Source organism: Amblyraja radiata, chromosome 22, assembly GCF_010909765.2.
Source record: "Amblyraja radiata isolate CabotCenter1 chromosome 22, sAmbRad1.1.pri, whole genome shotgun sequence".
NCBI classification, from domain to species: Eukaryota; Metazoa; Chordata; class Chondrichthyes; order Rajiformes; family Rajidae; genus Amblyraja; species Amblyraja radiata.
Genome location: NC_045977.1, coordinates 22,989,444 through 23,016,057, shown reverse-complemented (window position 1 = coordinate 23,016,057; position 26,614 = coordinate 22,989,444). Strand labels below are relative to the sequence as shown.

Genomic DNA, 26,614 nt, shown 5'->3' with positions numbered 1-26,614 from the left:
TGCAAATTAAAATTCTCAAGGACTTTACAAAGCTCCTTTTATTGTTAATTATAAGTAGTTTCTGGCACTGATCATCAAAACAGCCCCTAGGACAGGCCGCTGGTGCCAAAACCTCCAGGCCAGCTGGACGAAAACACACTGACGTCAGCGCTGCCAGGGTGAGGGTTTCTCCGCTGCTGATGTGGAACTGGGACTCGTTCTGTTAGTCTATGCGGCTCAGACTCCCAGGCCTCACAGACACTAACACAGGCCCATTCAAAGCCAAACAGTGAGAGAACCTCGAAGGTACACAAAATTGCTGGAGGAACTCAGCGGGTGCAGCAGCATCTATGGAGCGAAGGAAATAGGCGACGTTTCGGGCCGAAACCCTTCTTCAGACTCAGCAGGGTGGCACAGCAGGTAGAGCTGCTGCCTCACACCGCCAGAGACCTGGGTTTGATCCTGACCTAGGGTGCCGTCTGTGTGGAATTTGCACGTTCTCGTTGTGACCGCATGGGTTTCCTCCCACATCCCAAAGATGTGCGGGTTTGTAGGTTAATTGTCCCTACTATGTAGGGAGTGGATGAGAAAGTGGGATAACAAAGGCCTAATCTGATGGGTGATTGATGGTCAGCGTGGGCCAAAGGGTCTGATTCCCTGCTGTATCTTTCAGTCAATCAGTTCATGCAGTGCCGCAAGGATCAGTGCTGGGACCTTCACTGTGGCTTATATCTATAAATTACTTGGAGTAAGAATGCAGGTGATCTGATCAGTGTTTTTAGATGTCATAGAGAATGGAGGAGTCGTAGATCATGAAGAAGGTTGTCAGGATATATTGGGATATGGATCAGTTGGACAGTGGCAGTTGGAATCTAATGTAGACATGTGTGAGGTAATGCACTTTGGAAAGTCAGGTTCTGCTTGGGCATTTGCAGCACCTCAAGGACACTGATGTACAGAGAGCTCCCACCCACCCCCTGGGTCTGTCCTTTCTGTGGGAGATGGGATCAGCTCTCCCACGTTGCTGTGTTAATCTCTGCATTCTTGCCCGACATGCGCGGCTCTAAGGCAGCGATACTGACCAGTGTTGAGGTTCACTCCCTGGGGGCCGGGCCTACTCTGAAGCCTCGGCTGCCTCGTACCCGCACTGAGGCTGGGAGAGGGGGCGTGCAGAGCAGAGGCTGACATTTGTTCGGGTTGAGCCTCTGCCTGGGACGTTGCCAGGTCCGTGTGTGGCTGTCAGTGTGGGAAGAATACAGGCTCAGTATGTAAATAAGTTGTGTGGGAACTGTTGGTTTGTGCGGGGAGGAGGGGAGGGAGAGAATGTAAGGCTGCAGCCTGCGTGACTGTGCAGGACTACATGTGTGAGGAGCAAGGAGCTCCGACACTGGACAGTGACACAGCTGAGAATAAGCATCAGAAACAGTGTAGAGGGACATCCAGCGTAGGACCTCACAGCTTCCCCTCCTACCCCCCTCTGCGTTCAACATAACACAGCTTCCACAGCCCCTCTGCCCTGCACTCCCACCCAAGACACAACACTCACACACAACACAGCTACCCCCTCTCTCTGCCCCGCGCTCACACATAACACAACTCCCACAGCCCCGCTTTGCTCTCACACACAACACGCAACACTCAGCTCCCACAGCCCCCCTTGCCTTGCATTCACACACAACGCACAGCTCCCACAGCTCCAATTACCAGTATCTGATGTAGAACATAGAACAGTATAAAAAGACACAAAGTTCTGGAGTGACTCAGCGGCCATGCAGCATCTCTGGAGAACATGGACAGGCAGAGTTTCAGTTTGGAACCCTTCCTCAGATCTGATACGCCATCCCATTCATTTTCTCCAGAGATGCTGCCTTACCTGCTGAGGTACTCCAGCACTACTGCTCCTTTGTTTTTGCATTTGCAGTCCCTTGTATCAACATAGAACAGCACAGGAACAAGCCATTCGGCCCATGTCCATGCTCAACGTGATGCCAGGTTAAACTAATCTCCTCTGTCTGTACGTGATCCATATCACTCAATTCCCTGCATATCCATGTGCCCATCTAAAAGTCTCTTAAATACCATGATTGTATCTGTCTCCACCAGCACGTTCCAGGCACCCACCGCTCTGTGTAAAAAAAAAATCTTGCCCAGCACATCTCTTTTAAACTTTGCCTTTCTCACCTCATAGCTATGCCCTTTAGTCCTTGATATTGCCCCCTGAGAAAAAGGTTCTTTCTCTCATAATTTTATATACTTCAGTCTGGCCTTCCCTCAGCCTCTGTTGTTCCAGGAAAAACAATCCAAGTTTGCTCAACTTCTCGTTCTAGCTGATTCCCCCCCAATTCTGGTGAAACTCCCCTGTATCCTCTCCAAAGCCTCTTTCACTGTGCACCTCCTGATCTGTGTAAACCAGCTACTCTGGCAGAGATAGGATGAACACGATGGGCCAAATGGCCTGGGCCAGTGTGGTTGTGTGTGTGTGTGTAGCTGCTGTACCCTGTTACCAAACCACCCCCTGGTGGCAGTGAGAGTTATTGCAGACGGGGCGAGTCTGCCCTAGCCCTGGCTGCACTCTTTACAACGCATTGTGGTGTTCTGTGAAAACCAGCCTGAGCCACGCTCGCTGATGTAACAGGAGATGTCCTTTTAATCTAAAGCCCTCAGCAAGCGGCCTTGGTTCCCCGCACTCACTCTAGCTAAAAGCTGCAGTGTTTTGCCTCTGACTGTGATCAGTTTATACTGCTGGTATCCTCATCCAATGCGGTAGTATGACTATATTGTGATTGGGACACAGTCCCAGTGACAAAGTTCATCTCTGCATTAAAACTCCAGTAATCCACTATTAAATTACTCACAGATCGTGATAGTTCAGTATCTGGCTCCACAGGTTCTGCTTCCCACACTCACATTAAACTCGCCCCATTCCCTGCACTCCCTTAAGCTCGCTGGGGCCCCATTTCCCACGCTCCCGTTAAACTCATCCCATTTCCTGTCCTCCGTCAATGCTCATCGAGATAACCATTACAATGCAAAACTGAAGTCTTAGTGCAACCAAAGATACAGTCTATATAAGATCATAGTTGCCGAGGTTAGTGTTGAGAAGGTTAGGGCTGGTAGTTGCAGGGAAGAAGTTATTCTTGAACCTGGTGGTGACGCTTTTCTGGCTCCTGTACCTTCTCTCCAATGGTAGCAGTGAGATGAGAGCATGGCCAGGGTACTGTGGGTCTTTGATAACATTGGCTGTTTTTTTTGAGGCAGTACTTCCTGTAGATTCCTTCGATGGTAAGTACCTGTGATGGATCAGGCAGTTTAGTTTAGAGGTGCAGCATGGGAACAGCACCTTTGGCTCACTGAGTCCACAGCAACCATCGATCACCCATTCACACTAGTTCTATGTTATCCCACTTTCTTTTCCATGCCCTACAAACCTGCATTTCTTTGGGATGTGGGAGGAAATTAGAGCACCTGGAGGAAACCCATGCGGTCACAGGTAGAACGTGCAAACGTGAGGCAGTGGCTCTGCCAGCTGTGCCGCACCTCTGTAGTCTCCTTTGTTCCTAGGTGTGAGCACACCAGAATTTAGTGCCCCGTTTATATAAATCAGAGAGGAATTTACAAAAGGATCTGACTGGGGAGTGGACGAGCTGATGTGGATACAAGGGGCCTCTAATCTCCTTCTGCCACCGGCTGGTGATCTCTGACTGAGACCCAGCCCATGGTGATTTGCGCAGCGGGTGGGTCTTTCTTTGGGTCTTTGCTCCCACTGTGGACAGTGTCCTGATGTGCTGTGTTTCCCTTTCACCAGCTCACTCATCCCACTGTACGACGTTGACTCCGGGTTGCTGATCCTGGCCGGAAAGGTGAGCAGTGATGATCTGATCTTAATTTACTCACTCACTTTCTCACATAGATACAAACTCCAAACCCATGCAGTGCTCTGTGAAGCAGATCCCTCCGGCCCTGGGCGAGGCAGGTCTGGATGGAGTGAATGTTTTAGCAGGGGTTTTCACTTGTGACACAGGAGGAGAGATGACAGAGGTGTGGAAATAGGTGGGAATGGATAATGTCTGGAATGCAGTATGACAGTAAAATCCCGCACCACAACAACCCTATTAGTCTTATAGCTGCTTGCAATCTCCCGGCATATTTGTTCTCTAATTCTCATTAACTATTTGGGGGCCTACAGTACATTCCCAACTAGATGATCATCCCTTTCTCAGCTTCCCCATATAGTTTCACTGGATGAACCATCAATAATGTTAGGACTACTGCAGTGATGGTGTTCTTAATCAATAAAAGTCTCCCTCCTCTCTTATCCCATCTCTGTCTCACCTGTAACACCCGGACCCTGAGCATTAAGCTGCAAGACCTGTCCTTCCCTTAGCCAGGTTTCCATATTAACTGTAACGTCCCAGTCGCTCCACACCCTAAGTTCAGATGATGGAGGTGTGGGAATTGGTGGAAATTGTCAATATCCAGAATGCAGATTACAGACGCACAAATTAAACTGCTCAGCGTGACCGTGGGGCTAGATCTCCCGTTTCCAACACAAGGTCATGGATTCAAAGCCCAGCCCAAAGCTTGAGCACCAAACCTCTGTCACAGTCCTGTGCGGTACAGACCTTCATGAATGGCCCGTCGTTCACCGGCTGAGTCTGGCCTCCCTGTTAGACGGGCCATTCATGAAGGCCTGTACCGCATGGGACTCTGACAGAGGTTTGATGCTAAAGCTTTGGAATGAGCACTGAACCCCAGCCACAGTCACACCGGCACAGCTTGTCCTACTGCCTGTGAACAGCAGGGGGAGCTTGGAAGCGTCAGGAACCAGAGGATCTAGGTCTGGGAGCTCTTCACTGCAGGGCAAATAGAGATGACAGTTGTGCTGTGTGTGTATTTGTGTGTGTGTGTAGGGGCATCTGTGAGTGTGGGCATTTCTGTGTATATCTTTGTATGTGCGCATGGATCTACATGTGTGTGCATGATCGCATGTGTGCATGCCTATCTGTGTGTGCTAGTCCGTGTGCTTAGAGCATCTGTGTCTATGTATGGGTGTATCCGTGTGCGCGTGAATCTGTGTGTATGTGCCTGTGTGTTTGCGCATCTACGTCTGCATGCATCTGGGTATGTAAGTGTAACTAGGTGTATGTATATGTGTGTCTGCGTATGTATGTGTATCTGTGTTTGTACCCGTCTATGTTTGTATGTGTATGTATCTGTGTGTTTGTACGCGTGTGCGTCTGTGTTTGTATACATATGCATCTGTGTGTGTGTGTGCACGTGTCTGAGCTGAACCTGATGATTTCTCTCCTTCCCCGCAGGGTGACAATGTTCTGCGATGTTTTGAAGTGTCCACAACCGACACTTCACTAACACAAGGTGAGGTTCAGTCCCACCAAGAGATTCAGCTCCAGCAGAGTGGGAGTAAAACAATTCCCTCAGGCTGGCTGCAACAAAGGGAACCTGAGGATCAGTGCCTGGGACCCAGTTGTTCACCTCCTACACAAACCTTTAGTCTGAAGGGGCCAGGTTTGCTGATGTGAGTGAAGCTGATGCAAAGGAGTCAGTGGGATATAAAGCCGCTGAATGAGTGAGCAACATCATGGAAGTGGAGAATGTACAATGCGGAAAATTGCAGTCATAGAAACATAGAACATAGGTGCGGGAGTAGGTCATTCGGCCCTTCGAGCCAGCACCGCCATTCAATATGATCATGGCTGATCATCTAAAATCTGTACCCCGTTCCTGCTTTTCCCCCATATCCCTAGATTCCTTTAGCCCTAAGAGCTAAATCTAACTCTCTCTTGAAATCATCCAGTGAATTGGCTTCCACTGCCTACTGTGGCGGAGAATTCCACAGATTCACAACTCTCTGGGTGGAAAAGCTTTTCCTCATCTCAAGCCTAAATGGCCTACCCCTTATTCTTAAACAGTGACCCATGGTTCTGGACTCCCCCAACATCGGGAACATTTTCCTCCATCTAGCCTGTTCAATCCTTTAAGAATGTTATATGTTTCTATAAGATCACCTCTCATCCTTCTACATTCCAGTGAATACAAGCCCAGTCAACCCATTCTTTCATCATATGTCAGTCCCGTCATCCCGGGAATTAACCTGGTGAACCTACGTGAACCTACGTTGCACTCCCTCAATAGCAATAATGCCCTTCCTCAAATTAGGAGACCAAAATTGCACACAATACTCCAGGTGCGGTCTCACCAGGGCCCTGTAAAACTGCAGTAGGACCCGCTTGCTCCTAAACTCAAATCCTCTCACAATGAAGGCCAACTTCATTAGCTTTCTTCACTTCCTGCTGTACCTGCATGCTTACTTTCAGTGACTGATGGACAGGCACACCCAGATCTCGTTGCACCTCCCCTTTTCCTAATCTGATACCATTCAGATAATAATCTGCCTTCCTGTTCTTGCCACCAAAGTGGATAACCTCACATTTATCCACATTATACTGCATCTGCCATGCTTCTGCCCACTCACCCAACCTATCCAAGTCACCCTGCAGCCTCATAGCATCCTCCTCGCAGCTCACACTGCCACCCAGCTTTGTGTCATCCGCAAACTTGGAGATATTACATTTAATTCCCTCGTCTAAATCGTTAATGTATATTGTAAATAACTGGGGTCCCAGCACTGAGCCTTGCAGCACCCCACTAGTCACTGCCTGCTATTCTGAAAAGGACCTGTTAATTCCTACTCTTTGCTTCCTGTCTGCCAACCAGTTCTCTATCCATGTCAATGCCCTACCCCCCAATACAATGCTCTAATTTTGCACACTATTCTCTGTGTGGGACCTTGTCAACGGCTTTTTGAAAGTCCAGATACACCACATCCACTGGCTCTCCCTTATCCATTCTACTTGTTAAATCCTCAAAAAATTCCAAAAGATTAGTCAAGCACGATTTCCCCTTCATAAATCCATGCTGACTTTGACCGATCCTGTCACTGCTTTCACAACTTTGGTTCACAACATAACAAAGCAGGGTACATTTTGTGCATGGGCCTGGGTGTTATTGTGGACAAAATCACTGAGAAAAGCTTAAAAAAAGTTTAAAGGAGATGTGCGGGGCAAGTTTGCTTTATACAGGAGTTGTGGGTACCTTGAACGCGCTGCCAGTGGGTATGCAGGAGGCAAATATGATAGTGGCATTTAAGAAGCTTTTATATAGATGCATAGAGTGATATGAATCACTTGCAGGCAGAGGAGATTAATTTATCTTGGCATCATGTTCGGCACGGACATTGTGGGTTGAAGGGCCTGTTCCTGTACTGTACTGTTCTGCACCTGGAGTACTGTATGCAGCTTTAGTCTCCTTACCTGAGACAGGATGTACTTGCCTAGAGGGAGTGCACTGAAGAGTAGACTGGACCCGTGTTCTCCAGAGTTTACAAGAAGAGACCATCTTGAAACTTACAAACCTCTTGCAGAGTGGATGCAAGGAGAGTGTTGCCCAGCTGACACAGACACACAAACACATTGGGTTGATAGGCTTTGGGATATTGTGGGAAAAGAGAGAGGTGGGGTGAAGCTGAGGTGGAAGATCCTGATGAATGATGGTTTAGATTTATTATGGTCACATGTACAGAGTACGGTGAAGACCTTTGTTTACATGTTGTCCAGACAGATAGTGTGAACTCCCCATGCTCGCCCGAGCCTGGTTCGTGTGGAGTGGAGCAGCGGAACCTTGAGGGTGGTGCTGAAGATTTGAGGCATGGGGATTGGGGATGTGGGGGGGGGGGGTATACTCACTCTAGATGTAAGTGTTTGTGTGCCCTCCACAGTGGGCCAGTGTCTGACAGAGGTGAAGTCCAAAGGTGTTGCAACAGTGCCCAAACTCGCCCTGGACGTGATGTCGTGTGAAGTCGTCCGCCTGCTTCAGCTGACTGAGAATTCCATTGTGCCCATCAGCTACAGAGTGCCGCGCAAGGTAACTCCCTCCCTGGTCCAGCATACCGCCGCTCGTCAGCCAGCAGAGGCAGACCCCACTGCCTTTAAATATCCTAACGTCCTCCATGTGGACACCATCTCAGACCCAGTGACATTTTCTCCTCCTATCGTCCACTTCCACTTCATCCCATTCCCCCAAACAATTTTAATTAGCTAATTGTGTTTCATTGCCTAATGCCCCTGTCCCACTTGGGAAACCTCTGGAGACTTTGCGCCCCACCCAAGGTTTCCGTGTGGTTCCCGGAGGTTTTTGTCAGTCTCCCTACCTGCTTCCACTACCTGCAACCTCCAGCAACCACCTGCAACTTCCGGGAACCGCACGGAAACTTTGGGTGGGGCGCAAAGTCTCCAGGGGTAAAGTTGCGGGAAGGGCAGGTGCATTGAGAAGGAGGGGGTCGGGGATCATGCCAGTAACTCACTCACCGCTGTCACGGCACTCCGGGCGCGGAGCCACCGCATTGTGGCCGGGACGGGAAGCAGCTCTGGTGGCTGAGAGCGGCCTCGGGGCCGGACAGCGGAACTGGACGCCACCTCAGCGCCTTCTGCCGGCCCGCTCACCTCTGGCAGTGCTCTCCGTCTGAACATCTCTCATCTGCCGCTCACCAACTTCGCTCTTGTCAGCCGCTTCCCGCAACTCCTTAAATTCCGACAGCCGAGTAACCTCAATTGGTCCCTTGATCACGCTGTCGGAATTTAAGGATTTGAGGGAAGCGACTGACATGAGTGAGGCCGGCGAGCGGCAGGAGAAAGGTTTTCAGACGGAGAGCACTGCCAGATGTGAGCGGGGGCCAGCAGAAGGAGCTGAGGTGGTCCTGGCAGCCGCTTGCAGGCACCCGAGCTACTTCTCTCCCCCGGCCACAATGCGGTGACTCTGCGCCCGGAGCGTCGCGGCAAGTGAGTTGCTGGCATGATCCCCGACCCCCTCCTTCTCAACGCTCCTGCCCTCCCCGCAGTTATACCCCGGGCCAGACTCCCCACACGCTGTGAAAGGAACTCTCCCCTCCTCAGCGGCGCTGTCCTTTTATTGCCGCTTCCCATCAGCTGCCAGCAATGAGGGATAGACTTGGCTATCCCACAGTACAACAACATCGTTCTTGATGTTGCTGTACTGAGGGATAGCCTAGTCGATCTTTCTTGGCTAACAACCTTCCAACTTTGGCTTCCAAGACAACATGTAAATTTTCGTGCTTTATTTTTGGGTAAAAAATAGCGTCTTCATTGCCAGGAAATACGGTATTTAAAAACATATAGCACCAAGAAATCTACTTACCACATCATTTGTACACAAACTCCATTCTTCTCTCTTTGTTTCTTAAGATACTCTTAAGATAATGGCAATCCATGTTTGAAAAACCTGCCAAGAAACTTCCACTGCAAAAACTGCAAAGGCAGAATTTCAGCTGCCTTCAGTCCCCTGGAAATTGACGTCTTGAAGCAGCATCGACGGCACGTGGGCTGCACAGACCTTCGCCTGTTACATGTACTGCGGATGAAAGATACGGAGAATTATGCATACCTAAGAGATCGATCTCTTAGGTCGGCATTATTCTCCCATGCCTTTACTATTTATATTTAATAATTACCATTTTATAATTTTAGTCAGGGTAGGCAGTGCCTGTCTTGCCTACCCAAACGGCACGTGCCTGCTCAGCAGTGATCAGTAACCACCTTCGATAGGATCCTCTGGCCTACAATTCATCAACGTAGGACCGGCCTTAGAGGCAGCAGCTGTTCAGCAGAAGAAACGTGTTCCTTTTCCAGCAGCCGCCACTGCTGTAATTCTTGCTTTTCTCTGTTCTCCCAGTCTCTCCAGGAATTCCATGCCGATTTATTCCCAGACACTCCGGGAAAAGTTCCGGCAATGTCTGCACTGGACTGGTTCAACGGATCCAACAAACAGGTCAGTGCAAGTCTCACCAGGGTCAAGTGATGGCTGTCACCTGGGGTCACAGATCATTTCCCTGGCTTACTCGCTCTGATCTCTCACTCTTGGGGCCCTCTCTGGGTCTCACTCTGATCTCTCACTCTGGCCACTCACTCTGGTCACTCACTCTGGGTTTCACTGGTCACTCTCACAGGGACACATGCTGTCACTATGAGCTCACAGCTGTAAGTCAATCACTCTCAGGACCATCCACGCCTGGGATCCCTGGTGAACGTGGGCTCTTCCTCAAGGTCGCCGCCCCCCCCCTGTATCTCAGACTTATCCTTTCCCTCAGAGACACCCTTTCCCTTGGGGTCACTCCCCCCTGCAGACTGTTTCCCCTCCCCTGGGGTCTCACTTTTCCCCCACACCAGAGAGTTGTGCTGCTCCCTGGGCTCTGCCCAGCTCAGTGTCTTGCCTGCTTCCCTGTGCCGCTGGGGTATGTTGGACTATGGGGCTTCCTGATGGGTGTACCTCTTGCTTTTATCCCTGTAGGTGCCGAGGGTAAGTCTAGCGCCAGGCAAAGGCAACAGGCAGGGCTTCACCTCCGGCGCCCTGCCTCCCACCCTGGAGACAGCCACACTACCAAGGTCACAGGCTGCCAAGGGAGGCGGAGAAAAGGAAGAAGAGTCTTGGGGAGCTGGAGACACAGTAAGCAGCGTTCCCGTCGACGGGAATCATTTCATTGATTGAATGATATAGCATGGAAACAGGCCCTTCGGCCCACCGAGTCATCGATCACCCGGACATGCTAGTTCTGAAATCCTACCTTCTCATCCACACTCCTTACACTGAGCGGCTGAGTATGGTTTAGGCAGGGCAGCCAATGCGAGGGTCTGGATGAGCAAGGGGGCTACATGTTCAGGTATATGAGGCTCCAGAACAGGTGAGTGTAAGAAAGCCGTGTGTTCCAGAGAGCCCAGAGCTTGTACAGACCCCGGTTAGACCTAATTGGAAAAACCCTGTGCATCAGCCACATCCTTACAACCGCCACCTCCCTGCGTATTCATATAATGTCTTCAGCACAGCACGGCACAATGGCACAAAGGTAGAGTTGCTGCTGAATAGCGACATAGATCCAGGTTTAATCCTGTCTACAGGTGCTGTCTGTTCTGGGTTTGTACATTCTCCCTGTGACTGCGTGGGTTTCAACCAGGTGCTCCGGTTTCCTCAAAAGACGTACAGGTTTGTAAGTTAATTGGTTTCTGTAAATTGTCCCTAGTGTGTAAAATTGAACCATTGTGCGGGTGATCACTGGTCGGCATGGACTCGGTGGGCCGAAGGGTCTGTTTCCATGCTGTATCTCTAAAACTAAACGTTAAGCTAGCAAGGGAACAATCTAAAAATAATTTACTCTTTGCCACATGACAAAGGGGTAATAGAATTGGTGACCAACTATTTGGTCAGGGTGACTCAGTACCGCAGCCTAAGAGCTACTGCCGTGCAGCGCCAGAGATCCGGGTTCGATCCTGACTACGGGTGCTTATCTGTATGGAGATGTCTGTATTGTAGGTTCTCCCCGTGACCTACATGGGTTTTCTCCGAGATCTTCAGTTTCCTCCCACGCTCCAAAGACGTACAGGTTTGTAGGTTAATTGGCTTGGTATAAATGTAAAAAAATATTTTAGAAAATGTAAAAAAAACTCGGTGGGCCGAAGGGCCTGTTTCTGCGCTGTATCTCTACACAAATAAACTAATAGTGTTAAGGAACATCAAACAGGAAGGAGTGGTTTTAGCAGAAACATCCAGAGGACTGTTTGAACCGAGAAAGGCAGGAAGCCCGAACAGGAGTAGGCAGAGATTTAAAGGGTGGCAGGGAGGAGGAGGTTAAAGAGAGAAGGGGAAACGGTGTGAACCATCAGTGCTAGCAATGTAACCGTGCAGCCAGATTCCCAATTCTGCTCAGGACCGCTGGGGGAGGGTTACTGGCTGTTATTCTGTGAGTTCTGATCTCTCCTCGCGGCTGTGTGAGTTCCAGGTTCACAGTGGACAGATATCATCATCAAGTTCCAATGGCTCGCTGGCCTCGCCGTCCGTCACCTCCCTGAGCAGCACAAAGTCCAGCGATTCTGTCACAACCCCTCAGAGCCAGAAATCTCTGCACAACTTCCTGGGTGAGTTGAAAGGAGAACCGAGAAAATGCCGTTGTTCTGGGTGACTTGGGAGGTCTGGGAGGCCTGTGGGTGTATATATGCTGAGATTGATCTATTTATTTGACCCTGAGGTTATCAGTGGATGTGGGGACAGAGCAGGAAGACTCAGCCACAATTTTGCCAAAAGCAGTGCGGAGTCAGACCTACAGATGTTTCCTGACCTTGCCTGTATTCGTACCACAGGGCTGTTTGGTGTGGGCCCAGCAGTGATGTTTCCACTTTGGGTTGCCATTTCTGTGAACATCTGCTTCTTCATTTCACCCTTCAGGCACAAACTCAAAGTTCAGACACGTTCAGGGGATGGTGTCACACCGGGACACACACATCACCAACCTGAAGGGACTGAATCTGACCACCCCTGGCGAGTCTGATGGCTTCTGCGTGAATCGTGAGCGAGCTGCCGTTCCACTGTCGGTATCAGGAGGACAGATCGCTGTGCTGGAGGTGATCACCTAGTCATAATTACATACAGCACGGAAACAGGCCTTTTGGCCCAACACGTCCATGCCAACGAAGATGCCCCATCTACACTAGTCCCACTTACCTACGTTTGGACAACATCCCTCTAAACCTTTCCTATCCATGTAACTGTCCAAATGTTGTTATTGTACCTGCCTTAACTACCTCCTGTGGCAGCTCTTCCACGCACCCACGACCCTCTGTGAGACAAAATTGCCCTTTAGGTTTCTAATAAATCTTTCCCCCCTCACCTTAAACTTATGTCCTCTGATTCGTCATTCCCCTATCCTGGAGCCAAAGTCTGCATTCACCCTATGTATTCCCCTCATGATCTTATGCACCTCTGTAAGATCACCCATCAGCCTCTTGTGCTCCAAGGAATAAAGTCCTAACCTGTCCAGTCTCTATCAATCCAATCGCTCAGGCCCTTGAGACTTGAAAAAATCCTCTTAAATATTCTCTGCACTCTTTCCAGGGTGGCCCCAACCTCTGTTCCTGTCAATGACACGAGAGTGGATGTTCCTAGCTAGGTCCCTATGTAGGGTACAAGTCAGGTAGAAAGAAGAGCAGCAAGTGCAGCAGTGGGAGCTTTACTCTCTATCTAAACTGCACTGTCCTTCCCTGGGAGTGTGTGATGGGGCAGTGCAGGGGGAGCTCTACTCGAAATCTTTACTTACTGTGTTGTCCCTGCCCTGGGAGTCTGTGACAAGACAGTGTAGAGGAAGCCTTATTCTCCACCCACATTGTGCTGTCCCTGCTCTAAGAGTACAAGATGACTCAGTGCAGAGAGCTTTATTCTGAAGATAGACACAAATTGCTGGAGTAACTCAGCGGGTCAGGCAGCATCTCTGGAGAACATGGATAGGCGACGTTTCGGGTCAGGTCCCTTCATCAGATTCTATGTCTTCATGTCAGCTTTATTCTGTACTCATTGTTCATGACATATCATCTGCTGAAAAATTGCTGCTCAGGCAACTGAGAAGGAGATAGCAAGCGGTACGTGAAAAGAGAGAGTGTGAAGTGTTTATGAAGGCAAAGAGAATCCAATAAATTATCAAAGAATATTAAACAAATCGTAAAATTGTTATAGACAAATCAATTAAAATAAGGTTTGGTTTGAAAAAAGGAATGGCTGGATGGTACCCCAGAATGTTGTAGAACTTAAAGTGCTGGAGGAACTCAGTGGGTCAGGCAGCATCTCTGGAGAATATGGATAGGTGATGTTTTTGATGAGGACTCTTCATCAGACTCTATGTTCTCCAGCGCTACTGCCTCACCTGCAGCGTTACTCCAGCACTGCGTGTTTTTCTCAAGATTACAGCATCTGCAGTTCCTCGTCTCTCCAAGTTCTTGCTACGTGATAGATCTTTGATTCATTCTCCTTTTCTCCTGTAGCTGTCAAAGCCCGGCCGGTTACCGGATTCCTCACTGCTCACTATCCAGAACACTGCAGCCGTTGTCGACCTCTGTTGGGATCCCTTCGATTGCCAGCGCCTCGCAGTTGGTACTGACACTTCAGCGTCGGATCTCCCTGGGCAGGTCCTTTATTGGGGAGGCAATGTTGTAAAATGTTCCACTGAAACAGGACTTGGGGTGCAGGTGCACAAGGTGTTAGCTTGCGGATGTTGTCCCCATAGTAGGATGTGCTTGCACTGGAGCCAGGGGAGGGAGGGCTGACTGCTGAGATGATGGGGGTTGATGTATGAAGAGATCTTGACCAGGTTGGGTCGAAGGACATTGGAGAAGAGCGAGAGCTGATCTTAATGAACCACATAAGCTCTTGAGGAGGATCGGCAAGGTGGATGCAGAGAGGATTGAAGAGATTGACGGACCTTTGAACTACAGGGTCAGTGGTCTGTGGAGAGAGTGATGTTGAGGCATGAGAGGATCAGCCACAATTTTATTAAATGGTGTAGAAGCTGACGAGCCTTCTGTTTCTCCTGCCTCTAAATGTTCCTGTTGTCATTTCTAGCCCTTGTCCCTCAGCCCAAGACTTTCACTCCCACTCCACCACCTACAGTGGTTATCTCCCAGTCATCAGTGGTTAACCTAGTGAATGGGTCAACCTGTGAATGTAATCAGTAGCAGGGGGATCAGTAACCAGAGAACATCAATGGAAATAAAGAAGAGGTGACTTTCATTTGGTGAAAGGAGTTGATCTGATCTGCAACGTGCTTCCTGAGAGGGCAGTGGAGGCAGATTCTCTGAATGTAGGAAATGTCAGAGGGCTGTGGGGAAAGGGCAGGGCAGTGGGTGAAAGGAGAGCTCCTTCAGATGCACAGGCACAATGGGATTTCTTTGCTGTAAGATTCCACGAGGCTGGGGTTTTCCTGACTTCCTGGGTATGTTTGACTGTTTGGTTTCAGCTGGTGAAGATGCAAAGATCCGAATCTGGAGGGTACCGGCCGGAGGGTTGACAGATATGCTCTCCAATCCCGAGACCATTCTCCAAGGTGAGTTTTTGCGGAAAGACAGGCGATGATCATCTGGCGGCCCTTGTTTTACTGAATGTTATTGTAGGGAACAGAAATCATCATTTGTGGTATTTGTACATAGTCATGTGTCACAGTGATGGGTAGAGGGGTGCTTTGAGAGTTGATGCCATGCACCCATGTGTTGACTAAATCCGTTTTCCTTTCTTTACAGGTCACTCAGAAAAAATCTATTCCATCAGATTCCACCCACTGGCCTCTGATATCTTAGCTTCTTCCTCATATGACATGTCTGTGAAAATCTGGAACCTCAGCTCAGGGAAAGAAGAGATCATACTGAAGGGGCACACTGACCAGGTACAGAAAAACTCTGGTAATCGGCACCCTGTAAACTTCAGTAGCGGGCTTCACGGACTATTGGATATTGTTCCTGCTAATATACAAGCCCACTCTTATTTCACATTTTTATCTATCACACAAAGAATAAATTTTGCGCTGAATCCAGTGAATTGAAAGGGAGCAGGAAATATGCAATCTCCAGGCACTCGGGCTGGGGCTGCAAGCCTTATTGCTGACCCCTGGAAAGTCTTCTTGGTGTTCTTCTTGTATTTCTAGGACTTGGTATTTTAACAAATTATGTTTTTACACTAAGATCGTGTTTTTTGCACATTCTTCTTTTGGAAATTTTACGTGCGATTTATGTATAATTTCTTGGAGTATGTGTTATCTGAGTTATTCTGCAATACAGCTGCAAGCAGAATTTTCATTGTACCTGTCCCTCACTGCACTCACTTGACTTGAAAGTTCCTGTCCTCACAATCTCCTTCTTGCTTTCTCACACACTCACCACTTCTTCTCCCATCTTCCATTCTCTTGCTGTTTCGCCATCTTCCTTGGTCATGTGCTGCTGCCTTCTCTCCTACTTCATGCGTACCTGCCCCCCTTTCTCCTCCCAGCTCACATCTATCTATTCTCTTCCAGATCTTCAGCTTGTCGTGGAGCCCCGACGGACAGCATCTGGCAACAGTCAGTAAAGATGGCCAGGTTCGAGTGTATGATCCTCGGCGCTCCGTCGATCCACTTCAGGTGAAGTTCTGTCGTTTCTTCAGCTCGTACGTTGCAATATTTCCTCTCTTCGCACCCGCTGCGGCCAATGGAGTGGGGCAGTGTCTGAATAGGTGCTGATTCCAGCCCTGCTTGGGTTTTACAGGAAGGACCAGGTCCCGCCGGCAGTCGAGGGGCACGGATTCTGTGGGTGAGGCAGGGGCATTATCTACTGGTATCTGGCTTCAGCAGGTGAGCACAAGTAACATCAGGCAGAATGGGCCTGCATCACAGAGGTACTGGAGGGTGGGGGGGGGGGGAAGAGAGAGGGAGGGGGGAAGAGAGAGGGAGGGGGGAAGAGAGAGGGAGGGAGAGAGAGAGGGGGGGAGAGGGAGGGAGGGGGGGCGAGAGAGGGAGGGGGGGGGGGGGTGGGAGGGGGGGAGGGGAGGGGGGGAGGGGGAAGAGAGGGTGGGGAGGGGGAAGAGAGAGGGAGGGGGGAAGAGAGAGGGAGGGGGGAAGAGAGGGAGGGGGGGGGGGGAAGAGAGGGAGGGGAGGGGGGGGAGGGGAGGGGGGGGAGGGGAGGGGGGGGAGGGGGAAGAGAGGGTGGGGAGGGGGGGAAGAGAGGGAGGGGAGGGGGGGAAGAGAGGGAGGGGAGGGGGGGAAGAGAGGGAGGGGAGGGGGGGAAGAGAGGAGGGGGGGGAAGAGAGGAGGGGGGGGAAGAGAGGAGGGGGGGAAGATAGGAGGGGTGGAAGAGAGGAGGGGGGGGAGAGAGGAGGGGGGGAAGAGAGGAGGGGTGAAGAGAGGAGGGGTGTAAGAGAGGGGGGGGGAAGAGAGGAGGGGGGGAAGAGAGGAGGGGGGGGAAGAGAGGAGGGGGGGGAAGAGAGGAGGGGGGGGAAGAGAGGAGGGGGGGGAAGAGAGGAGGGGGGGGAAGAGAGGAGGGGGGGGAAGAGAGGAGGGGGGGGGAAGAGAGGAGGGGGGGGAAGAGAGGAGGGGGGGAGAGAGGAGGGGGGGAAGAGAGAGAGGGGGGAGAAAGAGAGGGGGGGGAAGAGAGGCGGGAGAGGGGGAGAGGACGGAGAGATGGAGGTGACGTCACTCGCAAGGCGAAGAAGACAATCGTAGCGCATGGGGGGGGAAGAGAGGGTGGGAAGAGAGGGGGAGGGGAAAGAGAAGGGGGGGAAAGAGAGGGGGGGAAGAGAAGGGGGGGAGAAAGAGAGGGGGGGAGAAAGGGAGAGGGGGAAGAGGACGGAGAGATGGGGGTGACGTCACTCGCAGGGCGAAGAAGACAATCGTAGGTCAAGTAAGACGGCAGCAAGCCGGGGGGAGGGGTAGAGGAGGAGGAGGAGGAGGGGAGAGAGGAGGTGGAGGGGGGAGAGGGACCTGACCCGAGATGGTTCCGACCTGAGACGGACCCGACCAGAGACGGGCCCGACTTGCTCGTTCTTTGCTCGCAGCGCAGTCTTCAGCTCTGATCTTTGGTCTTCAGTCGACGGGCCGACTGTTGAATAACAGGGGGAGGAGGGAGGGGTGGGGGGCTGACGTCACTCGCAGCGCGAACAGGCGAAGGCAGGCAGATCCATTGTGACGTCATCAGGGAATAAGCAGTTATTTTTTCCATGTTTCTTCAGATTTTCAAATGCATGAATTTTTCAGATAAGGCTATTTTTGATTTCGCGGGATAAATCTCTACCGGAATATGTAAATTTTTTATCGTTCGCGCGTCGTTTCTTCGAGTAGATGTGATCGCACACAAACAAATACACACACACACACATCAGAGTTTTATAGTTATAAGGATAGATGGGTCAAAAGCAGGCAAATGGGACTATCTTAGAATGAGCTTCTTGGTCAGCATGGACGAGTTGGGTCGAAGGGCCTGTTTCTCATGCTGTGTGCTCCTAAGTGTAATGGGCCCTAGAAACGGATCCCCCCGGACGTAAGTACGCATGTGTGTGGATCCAGGACGGCTGAGGGCTTGGCCTGATGCTCAGTGCTCTGTGTTGCAGCCGCAGTGAACGACAGATCTACCTCTACAAAGCGGGCTCGTTGTCATTGGGACCAATAGCAACATTTGACTTGAACTTAGCCCCGTCCACTCTCATTCCCTTCTATGATGAAGACACCAACACTCTCTATCTCACCGGCAAGGTCAGTTCCTGGAGGGTGTGTGGTGCTGTGAGCAATTTCTGGGAGATTGGGACCAGTGTATCCAAAGGTGATGTGAGGAAAACATCTTTTTACGCAGCAAGAGGTTGGGATCGTAAATGGCATCTTGGTGGGTGTGGAGAAGGGGACTGTATGACTCTTCCTGCTCCTCCCTCTGTCCCGCTCCCTCTTGGGCCTCTCCCTTTACCACCCTGCCTTACCCATCTCCCACTCTGGCCTCTGCTTCCCAGCTTGCTTAACAGAGAGTTGTGAATCTGTGGAATTCTCTGCCTCAGAAGGCAGTGGAGGCCAATTCTCTGGATACTTTAAAGAGAGAGTTAGATCGAGCTCTTAAAGATAGCGGAGTCAAGGGATATGGGGAGAAGGCAGGAACGCGGCACTGATTGTGGATGATCAGCATGATCACAGTGAATGGCGGTGCTGGCTCCAAGGGCCGATTGGCCTACTGCACCTATTGTCTATTGACTACTGAACGACAGATACCTGGCTGAGTGGTAATTGTGGGTGCCTTGTGTTGCGGGATACTGGTGATGTTCACTGTGTTGCCTCTTCCTTTGACACTAATGCTGCTGCATCCTCACAGGGTGATACTAGGGTCCACGTCTTAGAGGTACAGTCCGAAGATCCCTATTTCCTTCCGTGCAGCAGTTACAATTCTGCTAATCCGCACAAGGTAGGTGTAATATTACTGAACTTTCTCTGGGGCTTTACATGGACAGCTGACCAAGTCTTTACCCTACTCATCCAGGGGGTACCAAACTCGTGTCCACCTTTATCTGTTTCTTTCCAGGGACTCTGCTTCCTACCTAAGACTGAATGCAATGTGAGGGAGGTGGAGATCACACGAGCCTTGTGTTTGGGGAGCAATTCCTTGGAGTGCGTGAATTTCAAAGTTCCCCGAGTCAAGGTGAGAAGCTGGTGTTGTTGAAAATGTGGGACCCACAGGATATGTTGTGGCAAAACTGTGAGGAACTGTCCGGGCTCTGAAGTTTAGACATCAGCAGTCGATAAATCAGCAGACAGCACATCTGGGGAGCACTGGGCCAGCAAACAGCACATCTGGGGAGCACTGGACCAATAACGACACCACTGAGGGAGCACTGAGCTATGAGATGGCACATCTGGGGAGCACTGAACCAGTGGACACCACATCTGGGGAAAGCGTTGGTCCAGCAAAGCCATATCTGGCTGATTTGGGTGATGAGCAGGTTATACCTGTCCTTTCCCCATGGCTCCTTCTGCAGAACTCCTGTTATTATTTTCTGCTAATTATTCTTTAATTATTCTTCACAGAAAGACTTTTTCCAGGATGATATTTTCCCAGACACCACCATATGGTGGAGACCAGCTCTCACAGCCTCTGCCTGGCTGGCCGGAGCCAATGGGCAGCATCAGAAAATGGGGCTGAAGCCTGACAACATGACCCCAGGTACCTGCACCACCCCTACCTCCTCACCCCCCCCCCCCCCACAACCTCATTCCTAATAACAAGGGACGACCGATGCGTTGAGTCCCTAACAAATTATACACTGTGCAACCCAACACTCCCTCACTCACTCTGCCTCTTCACTTTCTCATTCATTCTCCCTCTTCACTCACTCCAACAGCATCCCTCTTCCCATTAGAACTGTCCCCTCCATCGACTCTTTTAAGTCAAGACTTAAAACCCATCTTTACTTTCAAGCCTTTCTTGACGTCCTCTGATGGAGGGCTATATGTATGTATTTATGTATGTACTTAATCTATGAACCACTGTTGTATAACGTTAGTACCTCCACCAATGTAAAGCACTTTGGTCAACAAGAGTTGTTTTTTAAATGTGCTATAGAAATAAAAGTGACTTGACTGACTACTCACTCACCTCACCCACTCGCCCCCTCTCCCTCTTCACTCACCCACTCACTCCCTCTTTCTTCACACACTCATTCACTCTTCCTTTCCCTTCACATATATATGATATCAAGGGGACCCCTGTAATGCAAACACTTTCCCATATTTATATACAAGAGATTGGAAATCTGAAATAAGAAATCCTGGAAACGTTCAGCAGCATTTGTGGAAAGAGAAACAGGATTAATGTCTACAATATACTCACCAAATTACAACTGCAGGCCACATCTTAAAGGCCAGTTGTATCTCTGCTGATGGTAGGATGTAGTTATGTGGCATCCATCCTATATTCTGACATGGATAAGAAGTAACAATTTTTTGATTGTGTTGTGCTTTAGCTCTGCTGTGTGTAATCTCCATCTTGGAGGGAACATGATTCCCATGTATTTGAGGCCAGTATTAATGGTAGATTTCTTCCACAGTGAGTGCTGTGCCTAAAGAGGCACCTGTCAAAAAGTACCAGCCCTCATCTTTCTACCTGGAGGAGAAAACAGATGAGGAGAAAAAGGAAGAGGTAATATTGACTTCAAAATATCTCTTTTATTAGCCTTTCTTTCTTCTTTGTGTGTGTTGTGTATGTCTCTCTCCCCTCGCACTTCATCCTGTGTTCTTTTTTATTGTCACTTCCTCTCTTTTTGTCAGTGTTTCTGTTTCTTTCATTATCTTTGTCCCACTCTCTTTGTTCATTTCCTTCTCCCTGTTAGTCTGCTTTTCACTGTTGCTATCACTGATAACTGTTTCCTTCATCCATCCTCTCTCCTCCATCCTCTTTAATCTTCACCCTTTGCTGTTTTTTAAGGAAATAATGTGATTGTATGTGGTTCCCATTTTCCACAGAGCACCCTCCATCAGCAGTCCTGCTCTTGTTAGTTTTTCCTTGTGCCTCACACCAAAGAATGACTTATTCAGAGTATCATTTACCGTGGATGAACAGTCGCAGGAACGGGTGATGGGAGATTCACAGGAAAGATCCAGAATTAACTCCGGCTTAACTGGAATTTTCATCACTATGATTGATAGTATTTTTCTAAGTACAGGTGATTAGAAATGTGGAGCAAAAATAGAATCTTAGAATTGTACGACACAGAAGCGGGCCCTTCGGCCCACCACATATATGTCGACCTTTTAACCTTTCTACAGTAATCCCATGGTTCCTTGAGGGAGGGGAAAGAGCGGGGATGAAAGGGACCTGGAGATAGGAGATAGTGTATGAAATAGGGGAAAAGGGCAGGGTGACTGTTCAAATGCACCTTAATTACACTTCCCAGTAGTCCTGCTCCTTTCCCCACCTTCACACACACATCTCCCATTCTCAAGGTCCTTATTTCCTTTATATTGCCTCTGTTTTCCCACCCCACCCAATTATTATTTATATAATGGTATATGGACACACTGATCTGTTTTGTAGTAAATGCATACTATGTTCTGTGTGCTGAAGCAAAGCAAGAATTTCATTGTCCCATCAGGGACACATGACAATAAACTCACTTGAACTTGAATTTGAACCCCCCTCCTTCTACAATGAGATTCCCAGACAATATGAGTGGTTAACATCACCTGCTGTCTCAGCCCTATTATTCTCACAGCTACTTTCGATCTCCCTACATATTTGCTCCTCTAACTCTCACTGACTATTGGTGGGGTCTATAATACAACCCTACCAAAGTGATCACCTCTTCTTATTCATGCAGTCTCAGTGGACTGTTGCTGTGTGACAAACACCCAACACTAGGAGCTGTACAGCAGTGGAAGAAGTGGTGTTGCTGTAAGACTTTCCAAAGGAAGTGACAAATATTGAATGATTGAATCTGCAGAACTGCCCGCAATACTCCGTGTGGACTAACCAGTGTTTTTTAAAGTTCCATCATAATGCCCCAACTTTTATAATCTATGCTCTGATCTGTGTAGACAGGCATGCATCTTCATAGGAAAAGGTGTGGGGTACAAAGACAGGAAGGTGATTCTTTATAAGTTCATGATGTTCATACAATGTTAGTATGCCATTCAACTGTGGTCATCACACTTAAGGAAAGACATGATGGCCTTATAGATATATCAAACAAATAACTGAACTGGTCTCGGGAATTTCAAATGCAATGTTAGGCTGGAGAGAAGCTGGGTTCCTCTTGGAGCAAAGATGATAGAGAAGAGATTTGATGGCAGTGGACAAGATCATTAACAAGATTAGCTTGGGTAAGTAAATTGATAGAAACTGTTCTCATTAGTCGCTGGGTTACGAAATGTAAAATAGATTTAAAGTGCAGGTCAAAAGATAAGAGAGTCAAGAGAGTTTTAATGTCATGTGTCATTGCCCGGCGCGGCTGTAAATTGCCGCGGACTTGCTAGCGTCCGCCGGGGGCTCCAACATCAAGACCCGGGGCAGGACCCTACATCGCCCGGCGTGGCTTTGAGTGGCCGCGGACTTGCTAGCGCCCGCCGGGGGCTTTGACCTCGACTTCGGGAGAGGAATGGAGAGCAGGGGAGAGACAAGTCTTTGCCTTCCATCACAGTGAGGAGGAGACTCACTGTGATGGATGTTTATGTGAATTGAATTGTGTTGGTGTGTGTCTTGGTTCTTTTTTTGTATGGCTGCAGAAACCAAATTTCGTTTGAACCTCATGTGAGGTTCAAATGACCAATAAAAGGTATTGTATTGTATTGTATTGTATTGGATCCTCGACTTCCTCATTCACAGACCACAGTCTGTCCATATTGGTGGAAGTGTGTCAGCCTCGATAACAATCAGCACGGGAGCACCTCAAGGCTGCGTGCTCAGCCCTCTGCTGTACTCACTCTATACTCATGACTGCATAGTGAGAACTCCATCATCAAGTTCGCAGACGACACCACTGTTGTGGGACGTATCACTGATGGAGATGTGTCAGAGTATAGAAGTGAGATCGACCGTTTGACCAAATGGTGCCAGCACAATAACATGGCTCTCAACACCAACAAAACCAAGGAACTGATTGTGGACTTTGGAAGGGGTAGGATGGGGACCCATAGTTCCGTTTATATCAACGGGTCGATGGTGGAGAAGGTCAAGAGCTTCAAATTCCTGGGCGTGCATATCTCTGAAGATCTCTCCTAGTCCGAGAACACTGATGCAAATATAAAGAAAGCACATCAGCGCCTCTACTTCCTGAGAAGATTACGGAGAGTCAGTTTGTCAAGGAGAACTCTCTCAAACCTTTGCAGGTGCACAGTAGAGAGCATGCTGACCAGTTGCATCGTGGCTTGGTTCGGCAACTTGAGAGCCCAGGAGCGGAAAAGACTGCAAAATGTTGTAAACACTGCCCAGTCCATCATTAGCTCTGACCTCCCTACCATCGAGGGGATCTATCGCAGTTGCTGCCTCAAAAAGGCTGGCAGCATCATCAAGGATCCACACCATCCTGGCCACACACTCATCTCTCCGCTGCCTTCAGGTAGAAGGTACAGGAGCCTGAAATCTGCAACATCCAGATTCAGGAACAGCTTCTCCCCACAGCCATCAGACTATTAAACTCAACTCAAACAAAACTCTGAACATTAATAGCCCATTGCACTTTATCTGCTTATTTATGTGTGTATATATATATATATTCAATGGTATATGGTCACACTGATCTGTTCTGTATTTATTTATGCCTACTATATTCTGTTGTGCTGAAGCAAGGCAAGAATTTCATTGTTCTATCTGGGACACATGACAATAAACTCTCTTGAATCTTGAATGTGTCCCAGATAAGACAATGAAATTCTTACTTGCTGCAGCACAACAGAATATGTAAACATAATTGAGAATGGGAGATAACGTTCAGTGTGTCTATAGAACATAGACCATATATACACAATAAGTAAATAGATAAAGTGCAATAGTAATAATAGACTGTTATTGTTCAGAGCTTATTTGATGTTATGTTTAATAGCCTGATGGCTGTGGGGAAGATACAGGGGGATGCGAGGAATTGGATCGGCACCTGAAGGACAATAATTTGTACGGCTGTCGCAATGGAGTGGAGAAGTAGATATGAATACTGGGGAGTCAGCATGGATTCAGTGGACTGAATGGCCTCCTGTGCCATACTTTGATTCTGTGAACAGATCAGATAGAATAGCCAGCCTTATATCGGGATGACTCATTAACTTCTCCCCTTGCAGCTGCTGAGTGCCATGGTGTTGAAACTTGGGAACCTGGATGATCCTCTGCCTCAGGATTCCTTTGAAGGGGTAGATGAGGAGGAGTGGGTAAGTACTATCGGTGGTGCACTGTGTGGGTGGCTGGTGGAGCCGGCAATAGGTGCGTAGTGTGGACAGGGTGCAACATGTCTGACGGTGATCTTCCTCCCCTCAGTGTACCTTGTACAGGAGTGTGCAGCAGAGTCCGAATTGCTCGCTCATAGGGATTACATAGAAACATAGAAATTAGGTGCAGGAGTAGGCCATTCGGCCCTTTGAGCCTGCACCGCCATTCAATATGATCATGACTGATCATCCAACTCAGTATCCCGTACCTGCCTTCTCTCCATACCCTCTGATCCCCTTAGCCACAAGGGCCACATCTAACTCCCTCTTAAATATAGCCAATGAACTGGCCTCGATTAGCACTGGGTCTCAGTTTTTTGGGGAAGATCAGCCATGTTCACATTAAATGGCGGTGCTGGTTCGTAGGGCCGAATGGCCTAATCCTGCACATATTGTCTATTTTACAATTTATATAAATGATCTGGGTAAATACTCTGAACTTTGGTTGCTAAATTTGGTAATGAACAAAGCTAGGAAATAAGTTGTGAAACGGACATAAAAAGGCCATTAAATTCTGCGTGGACAAATAGAATATAGTGTGGAATAATATTGCAACATGTGAAATTGTCCATTTTTAAACATATAATTCAAAATTGGGAGACTAGAGCTCCGATGGGTATCTGGTGCATATGTGAAGGTCGAGCAAGTAATAAGGACAGCTAATAGAATGTATTAGTATTGGTGTATTATTGGCATGTGTACTGAGATACAGTGAAAAATTTAGGTTTGTGTACTATCCAGGTAAATCACAGCATACATGAGTACAAAGGATAAAGCAAAAGAGAATGGAAACGGAGTATTGTCTTACAGCTACAGAGAAAGTGTAGGTAGAAAAAAGTGCAAGGGCTGCAATGAGTTGTTTATTGTGAGGGGAATTGGAATTCTGTGTAGGTACTGATCTAAAGAAGGATGTGAATGTGTTAGAAGCAATTCAGAGATTTATTGGACTAGTACATGGAATAAGCAGGCTATGTTAGGAAAAGATTGGACGGTCAAAGCTGAGAGGGGACATGAGGTCTCAGAGGTTATGGGGAGAAGGCAGGAGAATGGGGTTAGGAGGGATAGATCAGCCATGATTGAATGGCGGAGTAGACTTTATGGGCCGAATGGCCTAATTCAACTCCTATTCATTATGACCTTATGACTGGAACAGGATCTTGTGGTAGAATCTGGAACTGGGGATTGCTGTTTAAATATGGATTTCTCGCATGGGTCTTTGGAACTCTCTTCATCAATGGGAGTGGAAGCTGAGGGATTGTTTTTTTTTATAGGTAGAAGTGGATAGATAAGTAAGGATACAATGTTAGCATGGGTAAACAGTAATGCAGAGTTTAAAATTTCATTAATGATCTAATTAATGCCTCATTAATGATTTGAGGGGCTGATTTGAGTTGCATCCAAGGCTGGGAACAATAGTTGGAACTCCTTCTCTGCTGTTTCAAGAACCTTCTTTTTACTAGAAATGGACTGCAAAGTACCACACCAACCTCGTCATCCCCTTTCTGATGAGTGACACTGGATTATGGGTTGTTCGGTGCTCTCAACTCAGTACTATATCAAATTATCTTTCGATATCACAATAAAGTACTAGATGAAACAAATGTCACCCTCATGGCTCTTTCACAGTGCTACGTGTTAAAAGCTAACCTGCTTCTTTTCTGCTATTGCAGGATGACTAGATTTCAGCCAAAGACATTTCTCCGATCTTCATCTCCTGACAGACCCATCAGTCAACGGAGGAGCAACTTCTTCTCTGGTCAAGTGCCATTCACAAGATCATTAACGGGCAAGAGATCATTAACGGGCAAGAGACTGCCTCTCTCACCCCTCGTCACATTCACCATCTCCCTCACCTTTTGCTCATTCAGTGTCCCCCTCATCCCTTGCTCACCTTCACCATCACCCCAACGCTTCGCTTTGTGCAGCAACCCTCGCATCGCTGGCTGAAGCTTACCATTGCCCTCATTGCTCCCCACATTCACAAGGCCACCTTTGCTCCTGCCGCACTTGCTCACACCTCTCCTTGTGAATTTTTACCAGGGTCAATATTTTGCATTGTTGCTAATTATTTTATTAACAATCAGGAATGCATGTTTATTAAAAAATACCTCCAACCAAAGGTTGAAAGTTGTCCTGGTTTTTCATTGTCCATTGAGAGGAATGTACCCAGGAAATGGGAAACCTCAGACTCGATCAGCTTTTGACTGATACATAAGCCATGTCTTATATTGTGGTGTATGCTCATCAACTACCTCAGAACACACAAGACTGAAATGGAACTAAGTCCCTCTCAATCCTGAGAGGTGCCAAAGAAAATGATTA

At 48.5% G+C, this 26,614-nt stretch overlaps 1 protein-coding gene across 1 annotated transcript in view; it reads left to right on the top strand.

The window, feature by feature from the left end:
• LOC116985729 (coronin-7-like) overlaps nt 1-26,411 on the top strand; it is a 77,081-nt gene extending 50,670 nt beyond the window's left edge. The window contains exons 10-28 of the mRNA XM_033040664.1: nt 3,785-3,839; nt 5,298-5,355; nt 7,775-7,920; nt 9,745-9,840; nt 10,360-10,515; nt 11,843-11,978; nt 12,286-12,461; nt 13,872-13,980; nt 14,843-14,929; nt 15,123-15,265; nt 15,890-15,994; nt 16,119-16,204; nt 17,956-18,097; nt 18,699-18,788; nt 18,906-19,022; nt 19,409-19,544; nt 20,428-20,519; nt 24,149-24,235; nt 25,963-26,411. Of these exons, the coding sequence (XP_032896555.1) occupies nt 3,785-3,839; nt 5,298-5,355; nt 7,775-7,920; nt 9,745-9,840; nt 10,360-10,515; nt 11,843-11,978; nt 12,286-12,461; nt 13,872-13,980; nt 14,843-14,929; nt 15,123-15,265; nt 15,890-15,994; nt 16,119-16,204; nt 17,956-18,097; nt 18,699-18,788; nt 18,906-19,022; nt 19,409-19,544; nt 20,428-20,519; nt 24,149-24,235; nt 25,963-25,971 (2,026 nt within the window). The 3' untranslated portion in view covers nt 25,972-26,411. The remainder of the gene's footprint in view (nt 1-3,784; nt 3,840-5,297; nt 5,356-7,774; nt 7,921-9,744; nt 9,841-10,359; nt 10,516-11,842; nt 11,979-12,285; nt 12,462-13,871; nt 13,981-14,842; nt 14,930-15,122; nt 15,266-15,889; nt 15,995-16,118; nt 16,205-17,955; nt 18,098-18,698; nt 18,789-18,905; nt 19,023-19,408; nt 19,545-20,427; nt 20,520-24,148; nt 24,236-25,962) is intronic.
• The last annotated feature ends 203 nt before the right edge of the window (nt 26,412-26,614 follow it).